The sequence below is a fragment of the Leopardus geoffroyi genome, chromosome B1 (assembly GCF_018350155.1).
Source record: "Leopardus geoffroyi isolate Oge1 chromosome B1, O.geoffroyi_Oge1_pat1.0, whole genome shotgun sequence".
NCBI lineage: Eukaryota > Metazoa > Chordata > Mammalia > Carnivora > Felidae > Leopardus > Leopardus geoffroyi.
Window position 1 is genome coordinate 39,740,802 of NC_059327.1, and position 26,873 is coordinate 39,767,674.

The 26,873-nt window shown below is 39.2% G+C and overlaps 2 protein-coding genes across 13 annotated transcripts in view; one reads left to right on the top strand and one right to left on the bottom strand.

Moving 5' to 3' along the window:
- Window positions 1–7,411, bottom strand: part of HOOK3 (hook microtubule tethering protein 3) — a 116,230-nt gene extending 108,819 nt beyond the window's left edge. For 2 of the 7 annotated variants that reach the window (XM_045458695.1, XM_045458730.1), the window contains exon 1: window positions 7,092–7,395. In XM_045458695.1, the coding sequence (XP_045314651.1) occupies window positions 7,092–7,148 (57 nt within the window). In that variant the 5' untranslated portion in view covers window positions 7,149–7,395. Of the gene's footprint in view, window positions 1–6,466; window positions 6,843–7,091 lie in introns of those variants that run through there. The other 5 variants (XM_045458704.1, XM_045458674.1, XM_045458685.1 and 2 more) reach the window with 5 other exon arrangements.
- A 260-nt stretch (window positions 7,412–7,671) lies between these two features.
- The window catches only part of RNF170 (ring finger protein 170), a 43,839-nt gene continuing 24,637 nt past the window's right edge, over window positions 7,672–26,873 (top strand). The window contains exons 1-3 of one of the 6 annotated variants that reach the window (XM_045458768.1): window positions 7,765–7,785; window positions 13,805–13,880; window positions 14,564–14,707. In XM_045458768.1, coding sequence (XP_045314724.1) covers window positions 14,571–14,707 — 137 coding nt within the window. In that variant the 5' untranslated portion in view covers window positions 7,765–7,785; window positions 13,805–13,880; window positions 14,564–14,570. Of the gene's footprint in view, window positions 7,786–7,918; window positions 8,106–13,789; window positions 13,881–14,563; window positions 14,708–26,873 lie in introns of those variants that run through there. The other 5 variants (XM_045458751.1, XM_045458742.1, XM_045458760.1 and 2 more) reach the window with 5 other exon arrangements.

Sequence of the window (26,873 nt, forward strand, 5' to 3'; positions counted from 1 at the left end):
AGCATATAGTGCAACAATGATTTCAGGAGTAGATTCCTTAATGCGCCTTATGCATTTAGCCCATCACCCCTCCCACAACCCCTACAGTAACCCTCTATTTGTTCTCCATATTTAAGTCTCTTATGTTTTGTCTCCTCAATTACTTTTGAATTTAAATGTATTCTGAATTAGGGGCGCCTGGGTGGCTAAGTTGACTAAGTGACTCTTGATTTCAGCTCAGGTCATGATCTCACAGTTGTGAGATCTCATTCCCTTGCTGGGAGTGGAGACTGCTTGGGATTCTCTCTATCCCTCCCTCTCCCTCTCCCTCTTCCCCACACTTGTGTGCATGTGCGCAGGCGTGCTCTCTCTCTCAAAAAAATGTATTCTGAATTAGAAATTTGCAAAAAAAAACCCAAAAACTAACTTTGTACTAGTCAACATGACAAGGCTGAGAAATAGAAAGTATTTCCACGAGTAAGATAATACAGCCAAGCCAACAATGATTATACCCAATAGTGCAACCAAGACTTAAAAAAAAAAAAATCACTGAGGAAAGACAGAGGTAGGCCATGCTCTTGCAGTTTATAAGTTAGCAAAAAGAAAGAGCAACACAAAGATTAGAAGTGAGAGTGGGATGCAGTCTAGGAATGAAAAACGTTTGCTTACCATGGGATGGGGGGCAAGAATAGGAGGAAGAGATGGAACAAGGAAAAGAGTATAATGGTGAAAGATGGGGCTAAAGAAGGAAGCGTTATTGTACAAAACCTCGTAAGCCATGTTAGGACTTTATCCTAAGAATAATGGGGAGTAAGCAAAGGACCCCAAGAAGGAAATGAGATTTGCACTGCATAAAAACCACACTGGCTGCAGTATGAAGAAAGGATTGGAGGGAAAGAGGCAGGCACAGAGACTTATTTTAGTAAGTTTACATTATGAACACCGATGAGATCAAACTAAGTAGTGACAATGGAAATACTGGGAATAACAGTTCTTCTCACACATTTTTATTTACTGGGTTACATTCTCAGAAGTGAAATTACTAGTCAAAGTGTATGCACATTTTAAGGTTTTTGATAAATATTGACAAACTGCCCTTAACAAATAGTCTAGTAATTTAGTCTCTTGCTAACAGAAGATGAGTGTCTACTTCTTTGTACTGTATCATCTATCAAACCTTTAAAAAATAAAAAGGCTGACAAGTGCAGTCAGTAGCTTTTCCATATTTTCTATATAGGAGAGTCTTGTGGGCAGTGGTGGTTATGGTGACAAAAACTAAGGGAATTACCTTAAAGCATATGGCAAGTGTATTTTATCTAGATATCCATTTGGGAGAAGCAATGAAAAGTCATTCCCGGACACTAACCTCAAGTCCCAAAGTCATTCCCGGACATAACCCCCTACCAGGGGTTCAATAAATAATTAGTAGATGAATAAATGGAACAAATAAATACCTCTGCAGGAACTGAGATTAAAGTTTACTCCATACTATCTCTAGTTGGCTCTTCAATGGTAATATGGTAACAACAATGTAGTTTAAAGAGATAAGCACCTTTCATTTTACAGTTGATACATCAATCTTTCCTGTAGGTTTGTTTAGAATGAAAAAGCAGCAGTGACAACCACATCTCATTCATCTCTCTCACTAATCTTAGTACAATGTCTGATACAGAACAAGCCCTCAGTATGTTTTGAATGTAATAAACTAATTCTATCCCCAGCTTTGCCCCTAATTTGCTGTGTGAACCTGGGTGTGCTACTTTACTTCTCTTATTATGAGTTTTTCAACCTAGCAATTGGGAAAAATACATTAGAGGGAGATGTGCTGCTAAAAGAATATATGAGAAAATGAATGCACATTAGGTATTTTAAACTTACAAGCAGTGATTCCCAAACCTGGTATACATCAGAATCATCTGGGAAGTTGCAGAAGTCTAGGAATCTACTTTTAACAAGCTTACCAAATAATTCTTATGTGGTGGGGCACTGGGCATTTGAATCCTTCTAATCCAAAGCAGATTAAAAAACTGCCTCTGGCCAATCAGAAGAAAAAACTCAATAAAGCACGCAATTCTTCAATAATTCTTTAATTTTTTAATAATTCTTCTTAAATAATTTAGTTTTAAAATTCTGTTTCTGTCTTGGGATTTAGAAAAAACTATCTTCATCCTGATTTTTTAAATGTGGCTTTCTCTGTACTGGGTCTTGAGGTAAATAATTGATCATGAGGGTAGATGATGTTCATCTCTGCTCTGAGATAAAGTAGAGCAAGTCCCAAAGAAAATCCGTTTTTATGGAGTTTCCTTTGGGATGATGAAAATGTTCTTGGAATCAGATAGTGGTGATAGCTACACAACCTGGTCATCATACTACAAACCACTGAACTGCACATTTTAAAAGAATGAATTTTATGGTATGTGAATTGTACTTTAATTTAAAAAATAATCTCTCCTCTACCAGTTCTCATAACCTCTGAGTTAACATCTACAGCATATTTTGGGATAGCAGTACAGTAAAATTTAAAGATAATTACACCTAAAAGCATTAAGATGTGAAATTCTATGGGAAAGGTCATAATCTCTCTCTCAGTTCCAAAAAGCTGTATTAACACTATCCAACCTCCACCTCACCCTCCTCAACAAAAGCATGAGAAAAGTAAAACATGAAATCACCTGGAATTAGTATCTCTAGAACCGCAGTGCTCAACCACAGGTGATTTTGCTCCCTATGAGACATTCTTGTTTTTAACAAATTAGTGGGTGCCATTGGCATCTTGTAGGTAGAGGCCAGGGATGCTACTTTCAAATAAACAGGGTACTGTCCACAACAAAGAATTATCCAGCCCCAAATGTAAGTAATGTTAAAGTTAAAAATCCCTGCTCTAGAGCAGTGGTTCTCAAAGTGTGGTTCCGCAGGTCACTAACAATAGCATCTCCTGGACGCTGGTTAGAAATGCAGAATCTCAGGTCCCAGCCCAGACCTACTGAATTACAAACTCTGCACATGGGGGCCTAGCCATCAGTGTTTTAATGAGCCTCCAATGATGCTGATCAAACACAGAGATAAAGTAACTTTTCCAAAGTCACCAACAGTTAATAGAAGACAAAGATAGGATTTGAATCCAGGTAGTCTAATGTCAGAACCTACACTCTTGCCTACCATTTTATGTTGACCCTCAGTTTTAAAAAAGAAAGAAAATTAAAGCTTTTAAAAAATGTGTGCTTTAACTTTTGTACATGGATTTCCTATTCCTCCATCAGAGGACAAAAATTGTTGGTAGAAGAGTTAGGCAGAGCAGAGAGAATGGAATGTGGGAGATACCATCACAATAATTATACCTTCCTCAAGTCTATACACTAGTACGCATTTCACTGGCTGCTAAGTAATATGAAAATTACAAGGATATGTTAATGTTGCTGGGTTTCCCAGAAGAAATGTGAGCCTATGTGACGATTCTTTTCCCACTCAGCTTCTTGCCATTAACTGGTAGTGTTCCAGATTTTTTCTGGTTTTTCAGTTTCTAAAACCCAGGAAAGCACAATCTTTTCATGTGAAGTTCAAGAAATTAGGCTTGACAGGTGTAATAGGCAGGGCAGATTTCTCTAACAGGTAAGAATACATTTTGACTCAGAGGGTGGGGAGAGGAGGTAGAGTGGAAATTTTCAAGCACATCCTGCTGAACTTGCTTGCTGCATAAACTCTGATAGAGAATTTAAGTTTAAAGTATTTTCCATTGGTAGGATGGTACCTTGTCTTTTCCTAAGTATTCCGCTTTCAACAAAAATTTGGAACATTTGGTTCTTGAGCTAGTAGGCTCCTTGATACAATAACAATTTATCCAGCATTTAAAGCAATTCCATGTCCACAGAAATGAATTCTGCATAGGCGACTAACATACATCCCTTTAGACACCGGAGGTTTTATTATTTTAACTATTCCTAGTGGAAGAGTTTTTGAAGTATACTATATACCACCTATCTAGTACTAAATGCTGTGTAGTGAAAATAAACTTCTGATATTCAAGATCATAATTATGATCTTCAATAACTGAGCATGGAGGCTCTTGAATTCTATAAGGCTGTCAGTTCAAAGGGTGAATCCTCAGACTGAACTTTCAGTTCTTGGATCTTTTAGGTCACTAGCAGCTGTCTTGTATCTTGCCTAATATTACAGTTACCTTCTAACCTTCTGTGTGCACAGAACCCACGTGACCAAGGCGGCTAGAAGTTTACGTAAAATAGAACAAATCAGTCTAAATGGGAGTTTATTCTTTTCTAAGTAGGCTCTATGCCAAACATGGGGCTTGAACTCAAGACCCTGAGATTGAGAGTGACATGGGTCTACTGATTTGAGCCTGCTAGGTGCTCCAATGGGAGTCTTGTCTTTGGAGTGTACTGCATACATTTTTTTCTCTTACACTCGGTTTTTCAGCATAAGCTGGCCTCCAGATATGAGGGGACCTACTAGACTAAATGTACACTTTCAGCTACCTCAAACATTTTCTGCACATTTATTCTGCTTTTTATAATGACAAGTTAAAGAAAACAAATCCAGCATTTAAACTCAACTTTATTTTGAAAACATTTCAATGCACAAGGTTTTAAAATGTTTCAAAATCTCAGAATTGTAAATCTTTGTGTAGACTATGCTCTCCAGTTTTGTTGACAATCTCTAATTTAAAAAAAAAATTTTTTTAATGTTTATTTTTGAGAGAGAGAGATACACACAGAGTGCCAGCAGGGGAGGGGCAGAGAGAGGAGGAGACACAGAATCAGGATGCAGGCTCCAGGCTCTCTGCTGACAGCACAGAGCCTCATCTGGGGCTTGAACTCAAAGACCAGAAGATCATGACCTGAGCCAAAGTCGGATGCTTGACTGACTGAGCCACCTAGGTACCCCGACAATCTCCAATCTTATTTTCTCCAGAAATTTTCCTTGATGAGCTTTCCAGTGACATTTCAAAAATCCTTTTAAGGGAGTTGGTTAAGTGTCCGATTTCGGCTCAGGTCATAATCTCATGGTTAGCGGGTTTGAGTCCCACTTCCCGCTCTGTGTTGACAGTTCAGAGCCTGGAATCAGCTTCGGATTCTGTGTCTTCCTCTCTCTCTTGCTCTCCCTGGCTAGCACTGTGTGTGTGTCTCCCTCTCAAGAATAAACATTGAAAAAAAATGTTTTAATCCTTTTCTACAATACCATATTCCCTGACCTCTCTAGTACCTGATACCTGTTTTTTTTTTTTTATATTTACCAGATTCTAAATAGATGCTCTTATATTGTGTGCTTCTGTTAGTATCCCTTCAAACTTCCCTTTATGATTCTTCCTCTCTATTTTTATTAGCATTTCTCACTCAAATAATCGCACCGATTACCATCTTTTTGTGGATGCTCTTCAAATACACCTCTACTTCCAAGACTTGTCTTTCTAGACTTTAAGCAACGTAGCCCTACTTCAGATTCAGTTAGCTTCCTCATCTTTGCCCTCTTGCCTCTTTTTCTAGCATTGAGGGAGGCACTTGTATAGACTCAAAAAGCACACCTTAAGATTCTCAATCTTCTGTTTACAACCTCTGCCAAAGCTAGTTCTTCCACAGTACCAAAGAATGTGGTCATTCTTTCCTTTATCTCTCCCCTGCCTTGGCCACATTATGCAGTTTATCAGTTTTTCTCTCCTCTAAAATACAGCAGTGAAATCCATCTCCTCGTTTGAAGCTGGAACCCATTACATTTGTAAGTTGTATGTTAACTGTATTATTGCAAAAAACAAAAACAAAACCCTTGAAATCCCAATAGCCTAACATTAAAAAAAAAATTACAGAATATATCAAGCCCGACCATTATATTATATCAGAAGACATAATCTGAATCCTGACACAAAACACATTATGAAAACCTTAAGAGTATTTTCACCACCTTTGTTACAACCTACCTAAGGCAATGCTTCTGTAAACCCTCTACGGAAGTGCTCCCACACAGGAGACTGACATCTATACTTCAAGGATTTGAACTTGTAACTCAAGGCACCGCTGAACAGAATCTCTGCCATCTGCGTCTTACCTTTAACATGAACCCAAATGCTGTAGTCACCTCAATCAACATCCTATTCTAGAAATGACGTTTAACATTTTTAGCAATGAGTAACACTCTGGGAAAAAGCAAAAGGTTTATCCCGTGGGTCTGCAGACCTCTACACACACACACACACACACACACACACACACACACCAAAAACTGACACCAGAGTTAGTGACACACACAGCATGGGTTTTAAGTCCAGCTCTCGAAGAAGCTGCTAAAGGCACAATTGTTAGCATCAGAATTGAACATGTAGTGACTTTAAAACGTGACCATTTTAATAAGAGTTTAATAATTTAAAATCAGATTCCCACAACGTTGCTCCCAAAATGTCGAGTTCCATTACTGATCCCCACATATCTTCCAGATTTGTTTTTATATTTACACCTTTAACAAGTACCTCCACACCGCTTACTTTCTAATCGCTGAAGCGCATCTCTCACTTAAAATACGGTCTCGGGGTGCCTTTTCATATTTTTCCTATCTTGCCTTCAAAGTACTTTTCTCTTCCAGTGGGCCTGGCTCATCCCTCAAGGGGCTAACCTCCGTCCTCCGTGAACGCTACAACAAAGGCGAGGAGCATCGTAACCAAGGGTCCCGAGTGCCTCTACCGGCTGCGCGGGGCGCAGGGACAGCCAACACTTCGGTGTCCCTGGCAGCGCGAGAGGGAAGCACCAGCGCCTCATCAGCTGCAAACAACAACAATCCTAATCACAGTGCCGCCTGCACCCCATCATTAGCCTCCATAGGGCCGGTTTCCTCTCGGAGCGCAGCCAACACCTCAAACCCCAAGCCTGGCAAATTTCCCCTCGGACCCGGGGCCGAGCCCCCAGCGCCCAGACGATCCGCGCAGCCCCCCGCTCCACCCGGCCGCGGGGTAGACGCGGCCCGCACCGGCGTCCCCCGGCTCCGCCCGCCCCAGGCCCCGGATGTGACGGCACCGCCGCCCTCGGCGCTCGCCCCCCGCGACAAGCGTGGGGGATCCCGGAAAGGAGGCCTGGGGGAGGGGGTCTTTCCCCGACCCGCCAGTCATCACATACCCAAGTGAGAAGGCTCTCGCACAGCTCCACCCGCTCCACCGACTCCACGTTGAACATCTTCCCCAGCTGGGGCTTGGCAGCGCCTCCCCACCTCTCCAGAAACCGCTGCCGCTCGGTCTGGGGCTGCGTTGGAGGGTCCGGGCAGTTGACCTGGCCTCTGGCCCACCTTCTCCTCCCGCCCGGGCCGCGGACTACCTTCCCGGCGCTGCCAGCGGCTCCCGCACCGTCACCCCCGCTGCCCCTCCTTCTCTTTTCACTCGGGACCGCGCGCCCGCCGCGCGCGCCCCCGGCCACGCCCGCAGCCCCGCGTCCCCGCCCCCAGCCCCCACACCCCTCCTCCGGAGAGCGCCGGCCCAGGCCAGAACCGCGGCCGACGAGCCACTGCGCACAATCGCGCTCCGGCCGGCCCGCCTCCCCGCTGCCGCCGCCGCCGCGCGCGCCCCGACGCCGGCCCGCTGCGTGTCGCGGCGCGCACGCGCCCGGCCCTGGCGGCGGCGGCGGCGGCGGCGGGTCCTCCTCGCCTGTCCGCTCGCACCCTTACGGAAGCTCGGCAGTGCGCGTGCGCCTGTGTCCGCACTCCAAATTGAAAAAGAGACAGCTAGTGATTGCCTGGGAGGGTGGCGGGGGCCGTGCCCGGAAATAATCTCTAGTCTCAGTCACCGGGAATTGGCGAGGTATCCTCTGCGGTGGAGAGGTACGCGCCCCCTCCCCCTCGGCGGCCCGCCTGGCCGCGGCCGGCCACGCCCACCCGCGTCCGGGCCCGCGGGAGCCGCCGGCGGGGCTCGGACGAGAGCGGGACTACCCTAAGGGTCGCCTCGGGCTTCGGGGCGGGGGGAGTTGCTGCCTCGGACTCAGGGGTTCCGCCTTCCTTCGGGAAGCCCGGGGCTAAACCCCAGAGTCGCCCGGCTCCCGCCCGGAATTCCGGAGACAGCGGAAGGGCCGACGTGGCGGGTGTCTGGTGGTTCTAGGTGCTTGGCCGGGTGAAGAGAGCCAGCCGTTCCTTCTTGGGTCGCGGTGAGCCTCGACTCCCTGAAAACTTAGGCTACTTTAGGGAGAGGGTGTGCGCCAGTTAGTCCGTGAGGACCCCGATAGTTCTTAGGGCCTGTTTCTCCTAGCGCAGAGCTAGGAGTTGGCCGTCTTAATTAATGGCTTGCTTGATTGTCCTCAAGTTCTCTCACCTTTTTAGAGTTGTGGATTTCTGCTGGGGTACCGTATATTTTTATGCGACATAACATGCAGAAAAGTGCATACAATGTACATGGTTAAAGAAAAATATTTAATAAACACCCAGATAAAAACAAAAGAACACTGCCCATATTTCAGAAGTTATACCCACACATAATGTTCCTTCCTGAGAACAATTCCCTCCCTAGACTGACTTTTAGGATACTCACTTTCTTGCTTTTCCGTAGAGCTTTACTGTATGCATGCCTGAACAATATAGTTTTACTTTGCGTGTTTTTGAATTCTAACGAGTGGGATCAGTGTATTTTGTGGCTTTGAATTAATAGTAAATTTGTTTATATCTATAGGTAATTTACATTGCTGTCTAGTATTCCGTTGCATGATTATAACAGTGTACACGTTCTGTTAATGGACATTTTTTGTTCTAGTTTGAGGCTACTAAAAACAGTGCTGTAAGCATTCTTACACCTGGATACTAGTGCAAATGTGTAAGGGTTTCCTTAGGATACATGCCTTGGAGTCCTAGGAGAATTGTTGAGTCATAGAATATGCTTAACTTAATAAGATAATGCCAAACTTTTATTTGGAGTGCAGCAAACTTAACTTCCTAGAGCACATCTTTACTCTGGTTTGTCAGTTCCTGGAACCCCCCTTTTTCCCATTAGGAGTAGGTTTTGTCCGTGAGCATTAAGAATTGCAGTGAGTTTTTAAGGACGCCTTACAAAGTACCAGTTAACAGTTGACACGTGATGATTTATCATTTTGCAAATGTAAAAAAATCTTACCTGAAGTCTTCTCAATGGTCTTTTTAAAAAATGTTCTTCCCTATGCCAAGGGCAGAGAAATCTTTAGAAATGATAAATATGTATCTTGACTGCCTTTGTTTCTTCTGTTGTTGCCTCTGGATCTCTGTCTAACCAGAGTTCCTACATTCCATACTAGGTTGTTTCTGTCGAGTCCCCAGCACTTTAATGACCATTACCCTTCTTAGACATGTAAAGTCAGTAAGTATATGTTACATTGACTTAAGCCTGACTCACCCACAACTTGTGTTTTGATGTGGAGAACCAAATTCTAGCTTTTTCTGGAGGGACTGTGGTGTAGTGAACACCTTTACTCCAGCTGCTCAGGTTTTTAAGGCTTTGACACAGATGACCTAAGCCTCCTTTTTTAATCTTGACTGCTCACCCATAATGCATTTATGCATGATACTGCAGTGTTCTTAAGATTTCATTTGTGGCTCCGATTATCCTCGATGAAGGAAATTATATTAAAAGCTTCTTGGATGTAACTGTGGAAGTCATGTGACTATCATGTTTCTACATGAGCTTGGGTAAAAAGACAAAGGATTTCTCCTTTGGAAGTTATGGAATTTCCTGTATTTCCCTTATTTTTATTTACTTATTTTTTTCTGAAAATTTTGTAAAAGGCCAAGTTGAGAGGTGAGTATAATTTGCCTTAGCTGTCTCCTTACTTTGGTTAGTTGGAGACTAGTTGTCATCTATAGCTGTTTATCAGATTCAGATAAACATGGGGGTGTCCTATGTGGCCATGTTCCCAAGTCTTCCCAGGGAATACATACTTAGAGCTTTGATTAAAGAGAGTTTGAGATGCACCATAGTGCAGCTATAGGGAATGCATGGCTAAGTTTTAGAGTGGTTCTTCTTGACAGTTGTTAATAATAGTAACCAAGGGCTGCCTGGCTGACTCAAACTGTAGAGAATGCAAGTCTTGATCTTGGGGTTGTAAGTTGGAGCCCCACGTTAGGTGTAGAGATTACTTTAAAAAATTTTTTTTAAATAATAATAATCAAAGTATTACAACTGTTTACTGAAAGTCTGTATGGTGTAACAAGCAATATGCTAAATGCTTTACCTTCATTATCTCATTATAAACTCCATAAAACAAGGAGCTTTTTTTTCGTCAAAAAGTGGGCATTTGAGGGGCACCTGGCTGGCACACTAGGTAGAGCATGCAACTCTTGATCTCAAGGTTGTAAGTTTGAGCCCTACGTTGGGTGTGGAAATTACTTTTTAAAAAAGTGGGCATTTGATATGGTTAAAATTATTTTTACATATTTTACATATGAGGGAGTTGAGATGTTGGGTGTGGAAATTACTTTTTAAAAAAGTGGGCATTTGATATGGTTAAAATTATTTTTACATATTTTACATATGAGGGAGTTGAGATGCAGACTTCACATGAGTACACAGTTGCCTGACTCCAAAGCTTATGCTTCTCTAATATATGAAGCTACTTCTTAATAAGACTTAGCTAATCAATAGCAAAACCCAAGCTAGAAACCCTTTCCTCTTCAGGCTTCTATCAATTATACCACACTGTCTCCAAGATCTATGGTGTGTTGTTTCTGTGAATCTCAAACAAAAATGAAGTACTGGTAACTCTTATCTTCATATTTGATAGGATCCTTTGAAATACATTAGAAATCATGTTCTATAAGTTTATAAACTTTATTTCTGGGTTTCAAGTAAGCAGCATTTAGTGGCCCCTAACACATGTAATATTCCCTGTGCACTGCTCTAAGGAATAAGATGTCTCTGTGAGTGTCTTAAGAGTGCCCTTGATAGATACCTTTAGAAGGAAGGCGACCATCAGGAAATAGAGTGACTAGGGTGATAGGTAAGAATGGGACTGGACACAGACATTTTGTCTTTGAGCACTGAAGCCTAATTTTCATCACTCAAGGGAGGAAGTTAGGCACTGGCTTTTATTTTTATGGTTAAAGGAATACTATAGAACTGTGTCCTGGGAAAGGTGAAAGGCTGGCTCTCAGGTCTATTTCCCACATGTAACCACTTTTAACTTGTATTTATCTTTCTGAGGTTTTTTGTTTGTTTGTTTTGTTTTGTTTTAATTCAAAAAACCCTGAATCAGAGAGATGTAATTCGGGAAGGAACTTAAGAAATCCTCAAGCGCAGTTTTTACATTTTGCAGAAAATGAGAGGTCATTAGAGTTTATGTAGGGCACAGTTTGTGGTAGTAGAATTGGAACTAAAATCTAGGACTGTTAATGTCCAAGTAGCAGTGCTTAGGCTTGAGTTGAGAGCCAATGCCATTGAACAAAACCAGGAGCACTGTTCTGATCTAGACAAGACCTGACTGTGAAAAGCAAAAGTTGAACTGAAGTTCAGATAAGATTGACTTTTCGAGATTGAGATATTATGTCATCTCCTCAAGTAGAAAATTTTCTTTTTAGTGTTTATCCTCTGTAATCTTAGATCAGCTTCTTTCCAAACAGAGTGATGTTATAATACCCCATTTTTGAGCTATTAGCTCCTGCAGTTTTGTTTTATTTTGTTTTTTAGCTCTCATCATAAGAAAACTACTGGTGGAAGTTGAGCTATTGGCAGCCCGCAACAATTAGGTCAGTGATTAGTAGTTTTCCATATGAAAGCTCTAGGTTTAGCTGGGATTTCCGTGTAACCAGAAAATGCAGCTGACCTCTCTGTTCCTCTCAGAAACTTATCAGCATTCTCCCCCCAACCTCTCCTCTCTAAGCCCAAACGCCTTTGAGGATACTAGAATTTGTGGTATTGTGTCTTCATTTTAATAACATTGGGAACTTTTGCTGTAAAATTATGCAAAAGTATGGCCATGCAAGAGTTAGAGTATCCTGGCTCTCTGAGCTCTTGGAAGTGTGCCTGAAGCAATATCATAAGCAATATCTTAGTTGCATAGAGATTAAATATACAGTAGGATTAAAAGAATAGATAATTTGTACAGTGGAATTTAGTCACATTACCATTGATTGCACTTGAAAGAACACAAAAACAAGTGTAACCCATTTAAAAAAAAATACAAGGAGTGTGGGGGAGAAAAAAATAACTATCTCTCTACTAGGTTCTTGGCAGAGACTCCCCTGTAATAAAAGACAAATTAACAGGAAAAAACCCCAGAAGTTTAATAACTTATAAACCTTCTGCGTACATGGGAGGTACCCAGGAAAACTGAGTAACTCCAAAATGTCCCAAACCATCACATTATATACCACCTTCAGCTAAAGACCAAAGAAAGATGTTGGGGGAGGGAGGGAGCATAGTTATGAGAGATTCCCAGGAAAAGCACAGCAAACAAGGGTAATGTTATGCAGATTTAAGTCCCTGCCTCATTCATAAAAATTTCTAGAGATTTAGTCCTCCTCTTCCGGTACAGAGAGAGACACCCTTACAAATGGAGATTTTACTCATAAATGGCTCTTAAAAATAGGATAGCTTCTACTTAGTTTTCAGAGCCTTTCCTTTGTTTGCTGTTTGTTTTTAATAACCAATCTAAAGTAATTCTTAAACCAAAAGTCGTATTTTGGGGCGACAAATTCTCCTATTCAGTAGTGAATTGCCTAAATGTATAGCATAGGGAAAAATCTTTTCACTTTTCAGTAGTTAGAAGTGGGAAATCTTGACACAAGGGGATAGCATTTTGGTTATCTTTCTGCAGATAGAAATAGTTCTGACTGTTCTTAGGACTTTTGATACAGCTGTACATAGCATCTCTAAAAAGAGCCAGACACCTGGCTGGTTCAGTCACCGGAGCCTGTGACTTTTTATCTTGGACTTGTAGAGTTGAGCCCACGTTGGGTGTAGAGATTACTTAAATCTTTTAAAAAATAAAATAAAATATAAGAAGAGGAAACCTGAAAAAATAAATATCTAAATACTACATGACCCACCCCTACACTACTTGAGGCTGTTTTTTCACCTTCATTTGGCAGTTCATTTAACTGTTCTTTTGAATGAAAATAATGAAGTTACAGCTGCTTTTCTGAGTTTCCTGGTGTGTGGCCTTCATAATGGTTATTTGAAACCTATCATTAGAAAGTTCCTGATATATTAGGCTGTTATTATGTGTAAAGCCGATGGAAACTGACCTTGATCTGTTTGTTTGCTTCCATAAGGTAATTTCGTTTTTAGCTGCTAGTTCAGATTCTCTTAAAGGTGTTAGACTTTCACAGTTTCCTCTTAACAGAAACTCACTAGATTAATGAATAAAACTTATCAGTGCAATAAGGTACATATATACAGAATTTTATTTTATTTTTTTTTATTTTCTCTTTTTTTTTTAAGTGTATATATTTTTGAGAGCGAGAGACAGAGCATGAGGGGGAAGGGACAGAGAGAGAAGGAGACACAGAATCTGAAACAGTCTCCAGGCACCTAGCTGTCAGCACAAAGCCCGACACGGAGCTTGAACTCAGGAGCTGCGAGATCATGACCTGAGCCAAAGTCAGATGCTTAACCAACTGAGCCACCCAGGTGCCCCTACAGGATTTTATTTTAATTATGAATAGTCATATATATTTAATTGAATATTTCCTTTATTTTCCTTGTGGTGTCTTATGAGACTAAATTTTTCTCTTTTGCCATATAAAAAATAAGAATTACCTATGATACTTGGACTCTGATGTGGTTGGATTATTTCCCTTCATACCTATAGAAATTGAATATTACCATTTTTCTCTAGCTTAGTGTATGGGAAGCAGAGTTTCATATCCTCCCTCTTCTCTTCATAAGGAAATGCAGCCTCAGAGTGATTCCATATTCCAGGCAGTTCAAAGAATTCTGAACCATAAGCTGAGTTTAGTTCCAGGTGAGGCTAATTGTTTTCAAGCACCAGAATTTTCATTAATTCAACTAATCTTAGTAGATATAAATGTGCTATAGCCTAAATGTCTTTTACTTTTCAAATTACTAACACTGTAAGTAAGGTAAGTCACTTTTATTTAAACATGTATTTATTAGGTCCTACTGTGTACAGAGCACTAAGCTAGATAATATAAGAATATTTACGTAAGAAGAGAATATATTGCTTTCCTTATCTATACATGGTGCATTCCAGGACACATTTAGTGCTATAAGGGAGAGGAGGGATCTGATTTACTTGGAGAATTGATTTGGTATTCAAGAATGAGAAGAGCTGTTGAGCATGAGGAATGTCTTTTTTTCCTTTAAGATTAAAGGAACTGAGCTTGAAGAAGAAACGGTATTTTTTAATTTGTTTTTAAAAACTGTAAATGGATGACAAATTAGAGTAATTGTTTACCTTAAAGGAAGTAGAATTTTCTTTTCCTCAAAATAATGTGTCTGGCAAATTTTACAGAACTCAAAGGGAGAATCCTCACTGGAGTTGTAGTTAATGCAACAACCTTCCTTAAGTGGGCACTCTGAAAATTTAAAAACCTTAGAAGTCAGTTATATTTATGTTGTTTTGATTAGTATATTTTATTTTTACTGTGTCATTTGTAACTTTCGTCTTGTTTCTTTATATTTTAGACTTGGAATGGCCAAATATCACAGTGAGGTTCAAAGTTTGAAACTGGATGATGATTCAGTCATAGAAGGAGTAAGTGACCAAGTACTTGTGGCAGTTGTGGTCAGTTTCGCTTTGATTGCTACCCTGGTATATGCACTTTTCAGGTGAGACTAAAGGACAAAAGAGTTGAAATAATATATATTTGCAAGGGCCACTGCCTTCTGACTGCTTCTAGTAATTTTTAATACTTCATTTAAAAAGTGAGTAATAGAGCTCAGTGATTGTATATATTTACTAAGGTATTTTATTTTCCACTAGGCTCTAAATGCTACTATATATTTTTCCTGTCCTTAGCTGTCTTATGAGATAAAATTTAAATTTATCACCATATTTTGAATAAAATATTAATATTTTCTATGGAAGTATCACAGTTTAAGATAATAATTTTCATAATTGAATCCCTCAATTTGTAAGTGATGCAGACAATAAGTGCAAAATATTTTCAGTCTTCAAATGGAAAAACAGGCAAAAAAAAAAGTTGGACAGTACGTAGGGAATTAAGATTAAGATTAGGGGCACCTGGGTGACTCAGTCAATTAAGCATCTGACTCTTAATTTCAGTTTAGGTCATGATCTTACCGTTTGTGAGTTCAAGCCCTGCATCCAGCTCTCTGCTGACAGCCCTCTCTCTCTGTCGATCTCTCTGTCTTTCTGCCCACCCACCCAACCCCCCCCCCCAGTCATGCTCTCTCTCTCTCAAAAATAAATAAACTTAAAAACAGATTAGGGGTGCCTGGGTGGCTCAGGTGGTTGGGCATCCATCTTTGGCTCAGGTCATGATCTTGCAGTTTGTGAGTTCGAGCCCGGCATTGGGCTCTGTGCTGACAGCTCAGAGCCTGAAGCCTGCTTCAGATTCCATGTCTCTCTCTCTCTGCTCCTCCCTCACTCGTTCTCTCTCTCTTTCAAAAATGAATAAATGTTAAAAAAAAAAAAGATTAAAATTACTGCTATAGAATCAGGAACAATCTTTAAAAGCCTCAGATGTTTATATGCCAGTACACAGACTAGGATATAAACTAGAAATTTAAGTGTTAACACACAAAGATAAATAAAATTATATATATATGTTATATATATACACATATATACATGTGTGTATATATATATATATATGTATATATATATATATATACACACACACATATATATATAAAATTGAAAACAGAAATGGAAAAAAAGTATACAAGTATAAAATAGAAGTGCATCTGGGTGGCTCAGTCGGTTAAGTGTCCTGACTCTTGATTTTGGCTCAGGTCATGATCTCACAATTCCTGGGGTCGAGCCCTACATCAGGTTCTGCACTTAAAATGCAGAGCCTGCTTGGGATTCTTTCTCTCTGCCCCTCCCCTGCTTGCAAGCTCTCTTTTTCTCTTTCTCAAGATAAATACATAAACATTAAAAAAAAAAAAAAAAAAAAAAAGGTATGGAGGCACCTGGGTGGCTCAGTTGGTTAAGTGTCCAACTTCGGCTCAGGTCATGATCTCGCGGTTCGTGAGTTGGAGCCCCACATCAGGCTCTGTGCTGACAGCTTAGAGCCTGGAGTCTGCTTTGGATTCTGTGTCTCCCTCTGTCTCTGCCCCTCTCCTGCTCATACTCTGTCTCTCTCTTGAAAATAAATGAACATTAAAAAGTTTTTGAGGGGCGCCTGGGTGGCGCAGTCGGTTAAGCGTCCGACTTCAGCCAGGTCACGATCTCGCGGTCCGTGAGTTTGAGCCCCGCGTCGGGCTCTGGGCTGATGGCTCGGAGCCTGGAGCCTGTTTCCGATTCTGTGTCTCCCTCTCTCTCTGACCCTCCCCCGTTCATGCTCTGTCTCTCTCTGTCCCAAAAATAAATAAACGTTGAAAAAAAAAAAAAAAAATTAAAAAAAAAAAAAAAAGTTTTTGAGAAAAGTATTAAATAGAAAAAAAGATTAATTTCAAAAATTACAAATCAATGAGTTTGTTGTAAAAATTATAGAAAAGGTTCTTAAACATCAAGATTCTTAGATATGACACAAAATATGGGCAACAAAAGAAAAAAATAGATAAACTGGACTTCATCAAAGTTACCAAATTGTGTACTTGAAAGGACATAATCAAGAAAGTGGAAAGCCCATAGAATAGGAGAAAACATTTTTTTTTAATGCGTATTTATTTTTGAGAGAGAGAGAGAGAGAGAGACAGAATCCAAAGTAAGCTCCATGCTCTGAGCTCTGAGCTGTCAGCACAGAGGCTGATGCGGGGCTTGAACCCATGAACTGAGAGATCATGACCTGAGCTGAAGTCAGATGCTTAACCAACTGAGCCACCCAGTCACCCCAGGAGACAACATTTCAAATCATATGTCCATATGTCACATGGATCTAGAATATATAAGGAACTTACTACTCAATAATAAAAAGGCAAATAATGCAATTAATAAATGGGCAAAGAATGTGAATGCACATTCCTTCAAAGCAGATATACAAATGGCTAATAAGCACATGAACATATGCCTGACATTGTTAATTATCAGAGAAATCAAAATCAAAGTCACAGTGATACACAATTTCACACCCACTAGGATGGTTAGAATCACAAAATCAGATAATAACAGTTGTTGAGGATGTGGAGAAATTGGAACCCTCATACACTGATAGTAGAAATCTAAAAATGATTCAACCTCTTTGGAAAACTATCACTTCTTCAAATGATTAAATATGCAATTTCACTCCTAAGTGTATATATATCCATGAGAAATGAAAGCACATTTGCACCCAGAAACTTCTATAAGAATGTTCATGGCAGCATTCTTCGTAATAGCCAAAAGGTAGGAAAAAAAAAACAAATGTCCATGAATGGATGAATGGATAAACACATGTGGCACACACATACGATAGAATATTTTTCAGCTATAAAAAGAATAATATACTGATACATGCTACATCATAGACGAAATTTGAAAACATATAGTAAGTGAAGTAAGCTAGATACAAAGGCCACATATATATGAGTGTGTTCATATGAATGTCCAAAATAGAGAAACCTGTAGAGATTGGAAATAGATTAGTGATTGCTTGGGACTGGAGTGAAAGAAGGGGGTATGAGGAATGATAGCTAAGGGGTACAGGGTTTCTTTTTGAGGTAATGGAAATGTCCTAAAATCAACTGTAGTGATGTTTGTATATATGTGTGAATATGCTAAAAAACATTGAATTGTACATTTTAAATGGGTAAATTGTGTGGTATGGTATGTGAATTATATTTCAATAAAGCTGTTTAAAAATGAGTCATGACTTGGCAGATACAAATGAAGTATCTGCTTTTTATTAAGAATGGGATGAAGATAGAACTTTGTCATGTTGAAGTATCCATGATAAATTGTTGAGTGAGAATTGTTGATTGAAAGATACATCATGGCATGCCTGGATGGCTCAGTTGGTTAAGCATCCAACTCTTGATCTCAGTTCAGGTTGTGATCCCAGGATCGAGGGATTAAGCCCTGCAGTGGGCTCTGCACTGAACATGGAGGCTGGTTAAGATTCATTCTCTCTCTCTCTCTCTCTCTCTCTCTCTTTCTCTGTCTCTCCCCTCCCCTTCCCCCTTTGCCCCTCTCTTCCACTTGTGCTCTCTCTAAAAACAAAAAAATTTAAAAGACATCACAAAACTGTAAGTCAAGTAAACCATACTGTCTAAAAATTATTTTTGATAAAATTAATTTTACTTTAAAATATTTTTCCCATTATTTTTTTTTCTAATTTCCCTACTATGGGTATTTATTACTTATATAATAAGAGTGTTTTCCCCACAGACTGGGAAGATATGAAGCCCAAACTAAAAGTTTTATATTTAATATATAAAATTGTGTGTTGGAGATGTCAAAAACTTAACAGTATTAGGCTGCAGTAATCAAAATAACCAGGAAGAGGTCACATTTGGCTTATATACAGTTTGGGTGAATTATTTTATTTTAATTTAATTTAATTTTATGTTTGGGGGGGGTGAATAATTTTAAACCGGTAAACATTTCAGGGGAAGTTTTCAGAATGGATAAAGCTATAGAAACCATATAGAATGCTTGAAGGGACTGGGGATATCTAGCTTAGTGGAAAATACTGTTGGACATAAAAGTTGTCTTTAAAAATGATCAGAGCTTTTTTTTTTATTTTTAGTTTTTTATTTATTTTGAGAAAGACAGTGCAAGTCGGGGAGGGGCAGAGAGAGAGGGGGCAGAGAGAATCCCAAGTAGGGGATGGGGCCCGAATTCATGAAAGCATGAGATCTTGACCTGAGCTGAAACCAAAAGTGGGACACTTAACCAAATGAGCTGCCAAAGTGCCCTGATCAGTGCTTGTTTTATTGAAGAAGAATTAGATTTATTCCATGTGGCTTCATGGACAGAACTAAGGCCGGTAAGTAAAGATAAATGATAGATTTTGGATCAGCCTAAGTCACTTTTCAAATTATGTAAGGTGCTCCATTATTTAGACATTGTCTTGAATCTGTCATCTGATTGAGTGGGAGGTCAGTTTAAGTTTCTGTCCAGCTCTTCAGATTCAAATTCACTTGGCATTTGTAATCCTGTTACTTCAACTGCAGTTATCAATTAGTGATGAGTTGGGAGAGGGGTAGCATGTGTAGTTTATAATTCAAAGGAAACTTTTGTCTCTTTTCTGTAATTTCTTTGATGTTTTGAGTCATATTTTTTTTTGTATTGTGGTAAAATAAACAGCATAAAATTTACCACTTTAAGTGTACAGTTCAGTGGCATTAAGTACATTCACAATGTTGCATAACCATCACCACTATCTATTTCCAGAACTTTCTTATCATCCTAAACGGAAACTATGCCAATTAAACAATAACTGCCCATTCCTCCTCCTCCTAAGCCCTGGTAACCTCTATTCTACCTTGTATCTCAATGAATTAGCCAGTTTTAGGAATCTCATAAAGTGGAATCATAAAATAATTGCCCAGTTGTATCTGGCTTATTTCACTTAGCATGATGCTTTCAAGGTCCATCTACATTCTAGCATGTATCAGAATATCATTTCTTTTTATGCCTGAATAATATTCCACCATATGTATATACCACATTTTGTTTACCCATTTATTTTTGATAGACATTTGGGTCTGTCAAATGCTTTTAATTGGAATTGCTGGATCATATGGTAATTCTATTTCAACTTTTTGAGGAAACTGTTTTTCACACTAGCTGGCCCATTTTACATCCCACCAGCCATGCACAATGGTTCTGATTTCTCTATCTCTCTCTCTTTTTTTTTTTTTAAGTCTATTTATTTTGAGAGAGAGAGAAAGAGCAAGTTGGGGAGGGGCAGAGAGAGAGAGGGAGAGAGAATCCCAAGCAGACTCAGCCTTGTCAGTGCAGAGCCCAACACAGGGCTCAAACCCACGAACCATGAGGTCGTTACCTGAGCTGAAGTCAGATGCTGACTGACTTAGCCACCCAGGTGCCCCTGATTGCTCTATATCTGTGCCAACACTTGATACCTTCTATTTTTTTTTTTATAATTGTCATCCAAATGGGTATGAAGTAGTATCTCATTGGAGCTTTGATTTGGCATTTCATTCATGATGTTGATCATCATTTCATTTACTTATTGGCTATTTGTGTATCTTCTTTAAAGAGAAGTCTATTCAGATTCTTTTCTCATCTTTGAATTGGGTGCTTGCTTTTTGTTTCGAGTAATGAGAGTCTTTTTTAATAGACTGTCCACACAATGTGGGGCTTGAAGTCAAGACCCCAATATCAAGTCTTATGCTGTCTCAACTGAGCTAACCAGGTGCCCTCTGAGAGTTGTTTGTTGTTTTTTATTTTATTTATTTATTTATTTATTTATTTATTTTTTCAACGTTTATTTATTTTTGGGACAGAGAGAGACAGAGCATGAACGGGGGAGGGGCAGAGAGAGAGGGAGACACAGAATCGGAAACAGGCTCCAGGCTCTGAGCCATCAGCCCAGAGCCTGACGCGGGGCTCGAACTCACGGACCGCGAGATTGTGACCTGGCTGAAGTCGGACGCTTAACCGACTGCGCCACCCAGGCGCCCCTGTTGTTTTTTATTTTAATTGAAGTATAGTTGACACAAAAGTTGTGAGAGTTCTTGATATAGTATGGCATTAATCACTTACCAACTATATGATTTACATATGTTTTCTTCTATTCTGTGTGTTGTCTTACTCTTTTTTATTTTTTATTTTTATTAAAAAAAATTTTTTTAATGTTTATTTTTGAGAGAGACAGAGGCAGAATGTGAGTGGGTTAGGGACAGAGAGAGAGGGAGACACAGAATCTGAAGCAGGCTCCAGGCTTTGAGCTGTCAGCATAGAGCCTGACACGGGGCTCGAACTCAGGAGCTGTGAGATCATGACCTGAGCTAAAGTCGGACGCTCAACTGACTGAGCCACCCAGGTGCCCCTTTTTACTCTTTTTTAAAGTGTTTTTTTAGTTTTCAGAGAGAGAGAGAGTAAGTGAGGGGCAGAGAGAGAGGGTGACAGAGGATCTGAAGTGGGCTCTATGCTAACAGCAGCAAGCCTGATGCAGCGCCCAAACTCGTGAGCCCTGAGATCATGACCTGGCCAAAATCAGATGCTCAACCAACTGAGCCACCCAGGTGTCCCTCTCTCTTTTTTTAAAAAAGTGTTTGTTTATTTTGAGAGAGAGAGAGTGGGAACAGAGGGTGGGGCAGAGAGAGAGGGAGACAGAGAATCCCAAGCAGGGTCCGCACTCTCAGTGCGTAGAGCCCAATGCAGGGCTCAGTCCCATGAACCATGAGATCATGACCTGAGCCAAAATTAAGGGTCGGACACTCAGCCAACTGAGCCACCCAGGCACCCCTTTACTCTCTTTATGGTGCACTACTTTGGTAAAGCCCAATTTTTCTGTTTTTTCTCTTGATGCCTGTGTTGTTGGTGTCATATTTAAGTAATTATTGACAAATCTAAGGTCACAAAGATCTTCCCCTGTGTTTTCTTCTAAGATTTTTACAGTTTTAGCTCTTTGATTCATTTTGAGTTACTTTTTGTGTATGGTAGAAGGTAAGGATCCATCTTCATTCTTTTGCATGTGGATATCCAGTTTTCCTAGTATCATTTGCTGAAAAGACCACCCTTACCCCACTGAAGGGTCTTGGCATCCTTACCAAAAATAGTTTGACCATTTATATGAGTTTATTTCTGGACTCTGTGTTTTATTCCATTAGTATATGTTTGTCCTTATGTCAGTACCATACCATTTTGATTCCTATAGCTTTGTAGTAAGTTTTGAAATCAGAAAGTGTGTGTCTTATAACTTCACTCTGTTTCAAGATTGTTTTGGCTAGTTGGGATCCATTGACATAACATACAAATTTTTATTTAAAAAAATTTTTTTTAATGTTTATTTTTGAGAAAGAGAGAGACAGAGTGTGAGCGGGACAGGGGCAGAGAGAGAGGGAGACACAGAATCTGAAGCAGGCTTCAGGCTCTGAGCTGTCAGCACAGAGCCCAATGTGGGGCTTGAACTCACTAACCCCGAGATCATGACCTGAGTGGAAGTTGGACACTTAACTGACTGAGCCATCCAGGAGCCCCATTAGGAGTTTTCTTTCTTTTTTTTTAGAGTTGATGATTTTTTTTTTTCCTATTTTTATTTCTTTTAAATGTTTTTTTTTGTAAGTTTATTTTTTATTTATTTTGAGAGAGAGATAGAGAGCTAGTGGGGGAGGAGCACAGAGAGAGGGAGACAGAATCCAAAGCAGGCTCCGCAATGTCAGCACAGAGCCCGATACAGGGCTCAAACTCAAGGACAGTGAGATCATTACCTGAGCCAAAACCATGAGTCAGATGTTTAATCAACTAAGCCACCTAGGTGCCCCTCAATTTTTATTTTTAATTGCAGTATAATTGACATGCAATATTAGTTTCAGGTGTATAACATGGTAATTAGGTAATTATAAACATTACCAAATGCTTACCACAATGAGTATAGTTACCATCTGTCAACATAAAAAATTAAAGTATTCACTGTATTTCCTATTTTGTACTTAATCACTGTTGTGATTTATTTATTTTATAATTGGACATTTGTACCTTTTAATCCCTTCACCTATTTTGCTCATCCCCTTCCCCTCTTATAACCACCAATTTGTTTTCTGTATTTATGAGTCTGCTTCTGTTTTTTCGTTTGCTCATTTGTTTTGTTTTTTAGATTCCAGATATAAATAAAATCATATGGCGTTTTTGTCTTTATCTGACTTACTTCATTTAGCATAATACCAACTAGGTCCATCCACGTTGTCATGAATGGCAAGATTTCATTCTTTTGTCCTCCTTCCCCTAGATTTCATTCTTTTAAAATATTTTTTTCATGTTTATTTATTTTTGAAAGAGAGAGCGCGTGTACAAGTGGGGGAGGGGCAGAGAGAGGGGGATAGAGGATCTGAAGTGGGCTTCACATTGACAGCAATGAGCCCCATGTGAGGCTCAGATTCACAAACTGTGAGACCATGACCTAAGCCGAAGTTGGACGCCCAACCGATTGAGCCACCCAGGTGCCCTTAGATTTCATTCTTTCTTATGCTGAGTAATATTACATTGTGTACATATATTACATCTTCTTTATCATTTCATCTGTCAGAGGACAATTAGGTTGTTTCCATATCTTGTCTATTGTAAATAATGCTGCAGTAAATTGTAGGGGTGCATATATCTTTTCAAATTAGCGTTTTCATTTTCTTTGGGTAAACCCCTGAAGTTGAATTACTAGATTGTATGATATTTCTATTTTTAATTTTTTAAGGAATTGCCACTTGGTTTTCCACAGTGGTACCAATTTACATTCCTACCAATAGTTCACAAAGGTTTGCTTTTCTCTACATTCTGGCCAACACTTACCATTTCTTGTTTTTTTGGTAATAGCCATTGTGACAGGTGTAAGGTAATATCTCATTGTGGTTTTAATTTGTATTTCTCTGATGGTTAGTAACACTGAGCATCTTTTCATGTGTTTGTTGTCCATCTGTATGTATTCTTTGGGAAACGTCTTTTCAGGTTCTCTTACCATTTATTAATTGGATTATTTGTGGGGTTTTTTGGGTGCTGAGTTGTATGAGTTCCTTATATATTTTGGATATCAACCCCTTGGTGGCTATTATCATTTGCAATTGTCTTCTCCTGTTCAATATATCACCTTATTGCTTTGTGGATAGTATCCTTTGCTGTACCAAGGCTTTTTAGTTTGATTCAGTCTCAATAGTGTATTTTTGCTTTTGTTTCCCTTGCTTGAGGAGAGAGGACCAGAAAAAATATTGTTAAGGCTGATGCCCAAGAGTTTACTGCCTGTGTTTTCTCCTAGGAGTTCTATAGTTTCATGCTCTACTTTAGGTCTTTAATCCATTTTGAATTTACCATTGTGTATAATAGTATATGAAAGTGGTCCAGTTTCATTCTTTTGCATGCAGGTGTCCAGTTTTCCCAACACCATTAATGAAGAGATTGCCTTTTCCCCCATTGTATATTCTTGCTTCCTTTGTTGTAAATTAATTGACCACATAAGCATGGGTTAATTTCTGGGCTCTCTGTTCTATTGATGTGTCTACTTTTGTGCCAGTACTATACTGCTTTGATTCCTATAGCTATGTAGTATATCTTGAAAACTGGGATTGTGATACCTCCAGTTTTGTTCTTCTTTCTTTGGCTCTTCAGGATCTTTTGTGGTTCCATACAAATTATGGACATTATTTGTTCTAGTTCTGTGAAAAATGCTGTTGGTATTTTCATAGGGATTACATTGAGTCTGTAAATTGCTTTTAGTAGTATGGACATTTAACAATATGAATTCTTTGAGCCCATGAGCATGTTATATCTTTTCATTTGTTTGTGTTGTCTTCAGTTTATTTCAGTGGTATTTTATAGTTTTCAAAGTACAGGTCTTTAATCTCCTTGTTAAATTTATCCCTAGGTGTTTTATTCTTTTCAGTACAATTGTGGATGGGATTGTTTTCTTAATTTCTCTTTCTGCTACTTTTTTTTTTAATGTTTATTTATTTTTGAGAGAGAGAGAGTGGGCACAAGCAGGGGAGGGGCAGAGAGAGGGGACAGAGGTTCTGAAATGGGCTCTGTGCTGACAGCAGCGAGCCTGATATGGAGCTCAGATTCATGAACCAGGAGATCATGACTTGAGCCAAAGTCAGACACTCAATCAACTAAGCCACCCAGGTGCCCCTCTGCTATTTCTTTATTAATGTATAGAAATGGAACAGATTTTTGTATATTCGGTATCCTGCAACATTACTGAATTCACTTATTCTAATAATTTTTGGTGGAGTCTTTAGGGTTTTCAACATGTAGTATCATGTCATCTGTAGATAGTGACCATTTTACCTTTTCCTTACCAATTTGGATGCCTTTCATTTCTTCTTTGATTGCTGTGACTAGGACTTTAGTAATGTGTTGAATAAAAGTGGCAAGGATAGGCATCCTTGTTTTGTTCCTGCTCTTAAAGGAAAGCTTTCCACTTTTAACTATTCACTATGATGTTAACTATGGGTTTTTTATCTATGTCCTTTATTATGTTGAGGTATGTGTCCTCTAAACACACCTTATTGAAAGTTTTTATCATGAATGTATATTGAATTTTGTCAAATGTTTTTCTGCATTTATTGAGGTGATCATATGGATTATATCCTTCATTTAGTTAATGTGGTGTATCATGTTGATGGAGTAATGGATATCGAACTATCCTTGTATTCCTGGAATAAATCCAACTTGATCATGGTGAATGAACCATTTAATGTATTGCTGAATATGGTTTGCTAATATTTTGTTGAGTATTGGTCTGTAATTTCTCTCCCTTTTTTTTTATTGTATCTGTGTTCAGTTTTGGTATCAGGATAATGATGGCCTCATAGAATAAATTTGGAAGCATTTCTTTCTCTTTTATATTTTTAAAGTAGTTCAAGAAAGATAAGTATTAACTCTTTTTTAAGTGTTTGGTAGAATTCATCTGTGAAACCTTCTAGTCCTGGACTTTTTTTTCTTGGTTGTTTTTTGATTATGATTCAATTTTGTTATTAGTAATTGGTTTGTTCAGATTTTCCTTTTTTTCTTGATTCAGTTTTGGAAAATTGTGTATTTATTTATTTATTTATTTGTTTTTTTAACGTTTATTTATTTTTGAAACAGAGACAAAGCATGAATAGGGGAGGGGCAGAGAGAGAGGGAGACACAGAATCAGAAGCAGCCTCCAGGCTCTGAGCCATCAGCCCAGAGCCCGACGCAGGGCTAGAACTCACGGACCGTGAGATCGTGACCTGAGCTGAAGTCGGACGCTTAACCGACTGAGCCACCAAGGCGCCCCGAAAATTGTATATTTATAAGCAGTTTATCCACTTCTATGTTGTCAATTTAGTTGGCATATAATTTTTTATAGTAGTCTTTTACAGTCTTTTGTATTTCTGTAATGTTGGTTGTAACTTCTCTTTCTAATTTTATTTATTTGAGTTCTCTGTCTTTTTTCTTGACGAGTCTGGCTAAGATTTATTAATTTTGTTTATCTTTTGAAAGAACTAGCTTTTAGGTTCACTGATCTATTTTTTTTTTTTTTTGAGTCTCTATTTCATTTATTTCTACTTTGATCTTTATTATTTCCCTCCTTCTACTAATTTTTGACTTTGTTCATTCTTTTTCTAGTTTCTGTATGTGTAACATTAGCTTGTTTATGAGAGTTTCCTCAAAATGGATTAAAGAACTGAATGTGAGACCTGAAACCATAAAAATTCTAGAAGAGAGCGCAGGAAGCTATCTCTCTTACAACAGCTGTAGTAACATTTTTCTAAATATGTCTCCTAAGGCAAGGGAAATAAAAGCAAAACTAAACTATTGGGACTACCTCAAAATAAAAAGCTTCTGTACAGCAAAGGAAACAGTCAACAAAACAAAAAGACAACCTATTGAATGGGAGAAGATATTTGCAAATGATATATCCAGTAAGGGGTTAGTATCCAAAATATATAAAGAACTTATACAACTCAATACCAAAAAAATAGGGGCACCTGGGTGGCTCAGTTGAGCGTCGGACTTCAGCTCAGGTCATGATCTCACAGTTCGTGGGTTCATGCCCTGCGTCAGGCTCTGTGCTGATACCTCAGATCCTGGAGCCTCTTTCAGATTCTGTGTCTCCCTCTCTCTGCCCCTCCCCTGCTCACATTCTGTCTCTTTCTCTCAAAAATAAATAAACATTAAAAAATTAAAAACAACAACAACAACAACAAATAATCCAATTACAAAATGGGCAGAAGACATGAATAGATT